This window comes from Protopterus annectens, chromosome 6.part1, assembly GCF_019279795.1.
Source record: "Protopterus annectens isolate FY-2018-M chromosome 6.part1, PAN1.0, whole genome shotgun sequence".
Classification (NCBI taxonomy): Eukaryota; Metazoa; Chordata; order Ceratodontiformes; family Protopteridae; genus Protopterus; species Protopterus annectens.
Window position 1 is genome coordinate 344,998,542 of NC_056738.1, and position 9,586 is coordinate 345,008,127.

The 9,586-nt window shown below is 39.9% G+C and overlaps 1 protein-coding gene across 1 annotated transcript in view; it reads left to right on the forward strand.

The window, feature by feature from the left end:
* The window catches only part of LOC122805290 (phospholipase A and acyltransferase 3-like), a 147,869-nt gene extending 140,521 nt beyond the window's left edge, over positions 1 to 7,348 (forward strand). The window contains exon 3 of the mRNA XM_044075378.1: positions 7,032 to 7,348. Coding sequence (XP_043931313.1) covers positions 7,032 to 7,348 — 317 coding nt within the window. The remainder of the gene's footprint in view (positions 1 to 7,031) is intronic.
* Positions 7,349 to 9,586: the final 2,238 nt, after the last annotated feature.

Here is a 9,586-nt window from a genome sequence, read left to right on the forward strand (position 1 = left end):
AACATTCAATTTAATCTTGTTATTAACAGTACATTTCAAATAGTATCACTTTTTTGCATCCGTTCATTTCTTAACATTCCACCATTACACTTCTGGCCGATTGAATCTTTCTCCCTCGCTTCTTCATAATTATTTCTTTCAAACCTCCTTTTATCGATTTTTATTTCATGTCTCATTCCTCTTACAGTGCACTTCAAGGTATCAGTACTCTATTTGTTGGTCTTACCTTGCTTTCATATATGTAATACCTCTTTATTATATATTTCATGTACTCCCTACTTAACTGGTGCACCGTTATAGTTGTACCTACAGACAGATGCCTGTTGATGTTCAAGGGAGGATTCTTGAGTCTATGTCCTGTAACTGTTCGAGGATGATATGACCTTGCAGTGATACTAGATGAATCAAGTGTAGATTGCAGCGATACTGGATGAATCAAGTGTAGACTGCTTACAGCGATAATGGATGAATCAAATGTAGACTGCTTACAGTGATACTGGATGAATCAAATGTAGACTGCTTACAGTGATACTGGATGAATCAAGTGTAGACTGCTTACAGCGATACTGGATGAATCAAGTGTAGACTGCTTACAGAGATAATGGATGAATCAAGTGTAGACTGCTTACAGCGATACTGGATGAATCAAGTGTAGACTGCTTACAGCGATACTGGATGAATCAAGTGTAGACTGCTTACAGCGATACTGGATGAATCAAGTGTAGACTGCTTACAGCGATACTGGATGAATCAAGTGTAGACTGCTTACAGCGATACTGGATGAATCAAGTGTAGACTGCTTACAGCGATACTGGATGAATCAAGTGTAGACTGCTTACAGCGATACTGGATGAATCAAGTGTAGACTGCTTACAGCGATACTGGATGAATCAAGTGCAGACTGCTTACAGCGATACTGGATGAATCAAGTGTAGACTGCTTACAGCGATACTGGATGAATCAAGTGCAGACTGCTTACAGTGATACTGGATGAATCAAGTGTAGACTGCTTACAGCGATACTGGATGAATCAAGTGTAGACTGCTTACAGCGATACTGGATGAATCAAGTGCAGACTGCTTACAGCGATAATGGATGAATCAAGTGTAGACTGCTTACAGCGATACTGGACGAATCAAGTGTGGACTGCTTACAGCGATACTGGATGAATCAAGTGCAGACTGCTTACAGCGATAATGGATGAATCAAGTGTAGACTGCTTACTGGATGAGTCAAATTGATGACTCATCAGCTCCTGAAATCTTTCTACACACTTCTCAGCTCTACTGACAGATCACAGCTGAATGAGCTACATTTCACCTCTAACAGATGTTTTCCCCAATATCATGTGACCATGTAGTTTATATATATATATATATATATATATATATATATATATATATATATATATATATATATATATATATATATATATATATATATATTTTATCTCTCTCTTTCTCTCTCTCTCTCTCTATATATATATATATATATATATATATATATATATATATATATATATATATATATATATATATATAGGCGGAGGTGTGTCCATATTCATTAAGGATATCCACACCTCCAGGCTAGTTGCACAGCATAATGCATCCGAGGTTATCCAAGTGCAACTAACTCTGGGCAAAACTGCAATCCAAATTGTAGCTTGCTACAGATCCCCCACCATGCCCCAGGATTCTCACTCCTCTTTTCTTGATATACTGGAAAATATTAGGGTTCAACCAAACACCCTAATAATGGGCGATTTCAACTACCCCATCATTAACTGGGAAAACTACTCATGTACCAACTCCTTCTCTCAACGCTTTCTGGAATTCATAAATTCCAATACCCTGGATCAACTTATCCACACCCCCACCAGGGGCAACAATATCCTAGATCTAGTCATTATTTATTTATTTTATTTATTTATTTATTTATTTTACATTTGTTAACCGGGTTAGTCTGGCTGAGCTTTTGGCTCATTTTCAGCAGAGACCCAGGGAGAAAAGCTCCTCTGGACTAGAAAACAATTTATTAAATTTTAGTAACATAGTAGTAACAATCAGCTATAGGATCTTACAAGCAGAGACCTGGAGAGAAAAAATAACCTCCTCAGGCAATTCAATTATACAGAGTATTAACAACTGACAGACAAGTATGTGAGTTGTTACAAACAAGGTTTTAAACAATTAGCAGAAGAAAATGTGACTAGTTACAATATTATTTTAGCTGCTTAGAGCAAAATGAGTTGATAGTTAGGCAGATGCTTATTTAAAGTGGGTAAGATCTAGTTATATAGGAGTCTGGAAACAAAGATAGGAAAGTAGGAATGGCTAGTAGGAGATGTTGTGGAGGTAGCATATAGGAGACAGACTAGACAGGTAGGTTGTTTTGAGACTGTAAGAATTAAGAGTGGTTGGAAATAGAGGAAGGGAAGAGGTAGAAGAGGCAGGGGAATAGTGTTAGAGATACATTAAGAGTGAGGTGGTGAAATAGGAGAAAGGATGGTGGTTTCAGGGCGGTTGGCTACAGTGGCAAGACCATTTTGTTTTTAGGTATTTCCTTGTGGCTAATTTGAAACTTCTGCTATGCTAGAGGGATTTTATTTCCAAGGGGAGTTGGTTCCAGGATGTAGCTGGATTATAGTTATAGTGAAGGCAGCCTATTTTGGTTTTGGGTTTGTAGATGTCTAATAATTCTTGATTTGAGCTGCGTAGCGTCCTAGCAGGGGAATATTTAGATATGATAGTAGAGATGCTGGGGCAGAAGGAGGGTAGATAGAGGATAGAGTGGATGATTTGTAGTTAGTATAGTTGGAGCACCTGAGGGAATTCTAGCCAGTCTAGTTGCTGTATTGCTAAGCAGTGGTGTGACTTATAGGTTTGGTTAGCTGCAAATCTGGTGATCTTATTATAGGCAGCTTCAAGCTTGGAAATAAGTGTAGAATTTAGGTTTGTGAATATGTGGCAGCTGTACAGGAGTGTTGGGAGTAATAAAGCCTGGGAGAGAGTTATTCGGGCAGTGTTAGTTAAGTATTTCTTGCTACGGAAAAGGTGTCCACTTTTCTGATGAGTTCTTTTTACTGAGTTAGTAATACGGAGATCAAACTTAAGCTGATCATTACCAACATGAGTGACCGGTGTTCCACACCTGAAGTCAACTCCTCATTGGTCAGATCCGACCATAAGCTAATCACCCTTGATATTCACATCCCGCCCCCACCCCCCATTAAGGAAACCATGGTAAAAAATTTCTCCAAAGCCATCTTCATGCTTCTTAAGACAGAAGTGGAGACTTCATGACACCCATGCAGATGGACAATACAGTTATGACTGCTGTATTCTACACAAATGCACTCTATAAGCACTTACATGAGTGGATGGATAGTGCTATCCCAGACAGAACCAAGACACTATTCTCCAAAAAAAGGAAGCCAATCTGGTGGTCCCCTGCCATAAACAAACTCTACAACAGAAGGAAGAAACTGTTGCAAAAGAGAGTAAAATCCCATGAGTGAGGAGCTCCCTGGTCAGCCTCAGTAAGAATCTGAGATCCCTTATAAGATCCTCCAAAGCAAGCTACGAAAACAAGATTGCCACTGATTGAATTAGGGCAACCACAAAGCATTCTATAGCTGTGTCAAGAATCTCAGTGGCAACACCGAGATCTGCTCTGAGTTACAGCACAATGGCACGAAAATTACAGAACCAACTGATATTACCAACATCCTGGCAGATAGGTTAATTGTTAACTTTACCTCCCCACCCCCTAAAGGGCCCAGATCTATACAGGAAGAATGCAGAGTCCCTTTAATCACATCTACGCAGGTAAAAACTGCACTCTCTAAAACCAAAAACACAGCATCCATGGGACCGGACAACATCCCAGGCTGCGTTTTACATGAACTTTAGAATGAACTGGCTCCCCACCTAAGCACCATGTTCAATCATTGTCTCACGTCAGGCTTTGTGCCCACTGAATGGCACACAGCAACAGTTATCCCACTCCACAAAGGGGGAGCCACCACTGATCCTGGGAACTATTGCCTATTAGCCTGACAAGCCTGGTCTACAAGGCCATGGAACATATCATCATGGAACTCATAAACAAAGACACTGGTAACCTCCAAACTCTGGACCCCACCCAGTTCAGGTTTATGAAAGGCAGATCATGCCTTTTGATCCTGATTGACTTCTTTGAGGCAGTCACCAAAGTTGTAGACGAGGGTAAGGTGGTTCACACAGCCTATCTTGACCTTGCCAAGGCTTTCGACACCATCCCCCATTCTGGAATTATAGCTAAACTCACTAAACTAGGTATAAATCCTTACATCACAAGATGGGTTGCCAACTGGCTCACTGACAGAACCCACACTGTAAAAGTTGCAGACTCCAAATCTGACTTCAAACCAGTTACAAGTGGAGTACCACAGAGTTCAGTCCTGGGACCTCTCCTGTTTGGTATCTACTCTGAAGTACAGGCTAACACAGAAGGCCTCTGGCTAATGAAGTTCACAGATGACTGCAAACTAGGAGCCATAGTCGAGTCCCCAAATGATGTGGACATCCTACAGAAGGACCTCACTGAGACAGATGCCTGGTGTCAGAGGCATGGCCTCAAGCTCAATGCCAAAAAGTGCATTGTTATCCCCTTTGGTAAAAACTCTGTACCCATGAACTACCACATAGACAGCAGTCTACTTAATGCCAAATGTGTGATAAGAGACCTTGGGACCCAGGTGGACAGTAGCCTCTCCTTTGATAATTACATTGCCACAGTAGTCAGGAAATCCTTATATGTGGCACACCTCATCACAAAAGGGTTCTCATCCAGGAAAAAAGAGGTCATTGTTCCCCTCTACTCGGCACTCATTAGACCCATTATAGAGTGCAATGCCCCTTTTGGAATGTACCTCACAAGACATCTGCAACAACTGGAAAGGCCACAGAAGTACCTCACAAAGAGGATTACTAGCCTCAAACAGATGCCCTACACTGACCATCTCAGAAAACTCCAGCTTTACTCTGTAGCATATCGCCTACTCCGAGGAGATCTTGCCTAACATATAAAGCTATGTCAAACCCAGAGCTGTTGGACATTCTACACCTAAAGAAATCCCAATCCCTCTGAGCTACACAGTCTAGGGACCTAAACCTTGTCACCACAATAAACAGGACATGCTGGAGGGAAAGATTCCTGTCCCAGAGACTTCCTATACTCTGGAACAAGCTACCCATCTATGTCAAGCACAGTTCCTCATAAGCGCTCTTCAAGAAAAATCTTGATAAGTGGATGGGAAATAGGAAATACACCCCAAGGATCACTTCTCTGGCTCTGCTCGACAGGGGCACAGGAAATTAACTTTCTTGGGTGGCGTAAGCCAGGGAACCTTGTTGGCTAGGCTTACTTAGGCCCTTGGTCCAATAGCCTAGTACCTACCTATGAACCTATGTATATGATTATGCACTGAATGGTTGACATGTAAAATGATCGACACAGAAAATATTGATGAAAACATGCAGACACTTCATTATATCTATAACAATTATTAACAAAACCCAGTGCATCAAAAAAGAAAACATGTCTCCTTTTCCTAATATACTACTCATAACCCTGTCAACCATTCAGTTCAAATTCGCTTTACTCAGCCCCACCCTCCCTAGTAATGTGTGCTAACCTTAACTCTAACCCTTCCCCTAGCCTTGCACCTTACCTTCAAAAAACCCTTTCAGTAACACTACCATCAAACAAGACAGCTTGGCCACTTACCTCACGTACACATACACATACACACACACACACACACACGCACACACACACGCACACACACACACACACACACACACAGACACACACACATATGCACTCACCCATACAGTGCCAAATGTATTCCCTTACCTCACCCTAACTCTAACCCTGACCCCCATACACTCACATTAACACTAAATCTATTTCCTTACTTAACTCATACTTTAACCTTAACCCTAAAAAACACACAGTCACACAATTATATATATATATATATATATATATATATATATATATATATATATACTAAATCTGAGATTGTACAACCCTGGGGAAAGGAAATATTCCCCCTACACAGGGATTGTCTGTCTCGTGCACATGTTAACCATCTGTTTCTGTCGACCAAATAGATGTTAATATTGTGCACATTCAAAAAAGCTAATACATGTGTGTGTGTGTGTGTGTGTTTGTGTGTGTGTGTATGTGTGTGTGTGTGTGTGTGTGTGTGTGTGTTTTGCAAATTAGAACTAACTACACTGTACTGCAATTATAACTAAGTTAAAGCTAAATTGATGAACATTTCCAGTTTCCATATGAAAATAGGTATCATGCTAGGATGGCTAGAGTTAGCAATAGGGTAGATTTCCCTGGAACTGGACAGTTACAGAGATTTGCAAGTATAAAAACTGAAGTATCAAGTTCCCAGTAACTTGCATGGAAAGATATTTGCTGATTGTATGCAAAAGACATAAATCTGATTGTTAGGATTTTTGAGAGGGATGCTGATAACAGAAACGAAGCATATTTTTTGAAATAAAAAGTCTGAGGAGATTGAACAGTCCCAGCATTACTCTAAATTTACTGAGCAAGAAAACCTCATTTGTGTTCCACAGAGTGAAAGCTTTCATTTGTGAAAGTACTTGCAAACTAAATCTCGACTGACATCTTGATGGGCATGTTGAAAGGTGAGGACCATGATATAATTTCCAGTTTCCAAGTTTACCTTATTTAAATTACAAATCACTGTATGATCTAACTCAGCTGGACAGATATTTGCATGAATTGAGTCAGTCAAGCAGGGGAAGTTGTTGATGATGATTACTTCTTTTTTCTTACTATGAAAATGAAGTATTGTCATTATTCTGTCTGTAGCTTTTGTCAAAGGTTATGACATCATTTTGTACCTATTTTACTGTTCAGTTTTGACAGACAGTTACAGGATTAGAAAACTGCATGTTCCGTTACATGTACACCTATAAAAGTGTGTTTGTTATTCTCTACAGGGGAGTATGCCTGTGCAGGGTCATCAAGTATCATGTCTGTGTTTACGGAGAAAGCAGTGGTCTGCAGAGATCTTCTCGAGGAAGTGGCAGGAAATGACAGGTATAGAGTCAACAATAAATACGATTCAAGTTCTGATCCTCTTCCTGTGGACATCATCATCGAAAATGCAAAGAAGCTGATTGGGGAAGAACTGCCTTACAGCGTAGTGAGTGACAACTGTGAACACTTTGTCACCAGATTAAGATATGAAGTTAAGAAATCTGATCAGGTTGGTATTCTGTCTCTGCCAGCTCTTTTAAGTCACTTTCATAGCTGATAATGTGAATAGATTCTTCCCAGGAACTTGTTTTTCAAAGCTGTTGTTTGATGAACTTGCTGCATGCCACTGTTAAAACTATTAGATTAAGATTTTTTTTGGTTATGTTCTTTTATTTTAAATACTTTTCTTTTATGTTAAAGCATTTGCTGTTTAATCCCTGCCTTGTTATATCACTCAGATGTTGCTTTTAGTGATCTCTAGATTCAGATCCGTCAATTTCTTTACCACTTTGTTCTTAGTGACTTGATTTAGATGATGAGTGTCAGCTTGTTCTGTATTAGACCAAAAAAAGATAAGTTCTAGTACACAGGTTGTCCAATATTCAAAGGGTATCTGTAGCCTTTCAGGCCAAGATGCAGTGGTGGTATGCAGTTGAACCACAGCGTCTTCTTTTCCTTAAAGCCCCATGAGTGTTATCATTGCATAACAGACAGATTTGTGTTTATGCAGGCAAAGGTTTGAGCCAAGCCTTTTGTATGTAGCTCTATCCAGGGTGACTGCATGATGAAGCTATAGTGGTGTTCTCTGACTATACATGAGTATCAGAACAGAGTAGTGATAACACCTGTTTTAGTACTACCGGGCATCATGCTGACCTGAAAGAGTATCCCTCTGAGGTCAGTGGCAGGACTAGGGACCTGAAGAGGGTGTCTAGAATACCCCCATTTACCATTTCTTAATGTTCATTCCATATGAACAACAGGGTCTCTTCACACATAATGCCCTCTCCTTTACACACACGCACACTCACATGCAGACACACTATATACCTCCCAGAAGCCTGGCTGGATACTTTTCATTCACCTTTTCCCTGATATTCTCATCTGGAAGCTTTTGGTGGTTTGCTGCTCTATTGCAGCAACAAAATGTAATACAGGAGGCAGCCACTAAGTGAATGTAGAATTTATTTTTTGAGCATTACTTCCAGATAGACCAATTTCAGCATACACAATGACTTTACAAATATAAAGTATAGCTATGAATGCAACCATTTTAAAAGAGCTGTAAAGTCATATGACACCATCGACTTGATACACATTCATGTTTTCTCATTTTGAATCCTATGATAAGCATTATATAAACAAGTCACTACAATCCCAGTCTAAAATAATTTTGTGCAGCACACAGTGTCATATTACTTTACCATAACTCTTAAAAATTGGGAAGGAAAAACAAGCATCTTAAAGTATCCTGAAACTTTCAGAGTATTACATTACTTCCTGCCACTTAATCAATATGTTCAAGCCATATATCATCTTTGTACATAATTATGCACCTTTAAAAATGTTCTTAGTTAAACTTTCACCTTATACAGACTTTAATCCATATGCAATATGAAAAATGACTAATAGCTACGGTATGAATAGTTCAGTACTGCCAAGCAGTGATCAACTAGTAAAGAGGTTTTCCTGACATCTGGTGGCTAAATGGATACTTACATGTGGGTCAATTTTTTATTATATGATCACAGAACAATATTAAGCTGTTGACAGTGGTGCAGTGGATAGAGTTGTTGCCTCACAGCAAGAGATTCCCTGGTTTAATCCTTGGCTGGGGTGCCTTCTGTGTGAAGTCTGCATGTCCTCCCTCTGTTTGTGTGGATTTCCTCTGGGTGCTATGGTTTCCTCCCACAAAGACATGCAGTAAGTGGATTAGATACAATAAACTGGCCATAGGTGTGAGTGTGTGGTGTGGAAGAATAAGTGTGGCAGGGCAAGCTACCTAGCGGTGTAAACCTTGGCTGTAGATGATTGTCACTGTTGAAGTGACACCCCAAACCTATGTGCAAAAATGGGCAAAGGGGTTATGGGTGGATGGATCTAGAGGACCATTAGAAACCTACCCACAATATCCCATAAAGTAGACACCCATTACCCTGACTAACTTATACCTACTTTTGACCCCTTTCATTGAGGGCTTGAGGGAGCAGGCCTATGATATATTTATGTTAAGCTTAAAGAAGTTTCAGGCTGCTACTTTGCTTTATAATCCAAAGAAAGTGTGTTCAATAAAAGAGAAATTCTCTGCAGTATGAATTTAGCTCTCCAGCAGGTCCTATTTATGTTTTAGTGGAAGCTACAATATTTTGAGTGGGTGTTGAAAGTAATTTTAGGTTTGCTGATGTGCAAGAGGTCACATAGGACTGGATCATTAGAGGTTCTGCAACTAGACAGAGGTCACCTCTGAAGAGTCTGTAGGAAACAGGAAAGAGAGAGTGAGAGAGCGAGAGCAGTT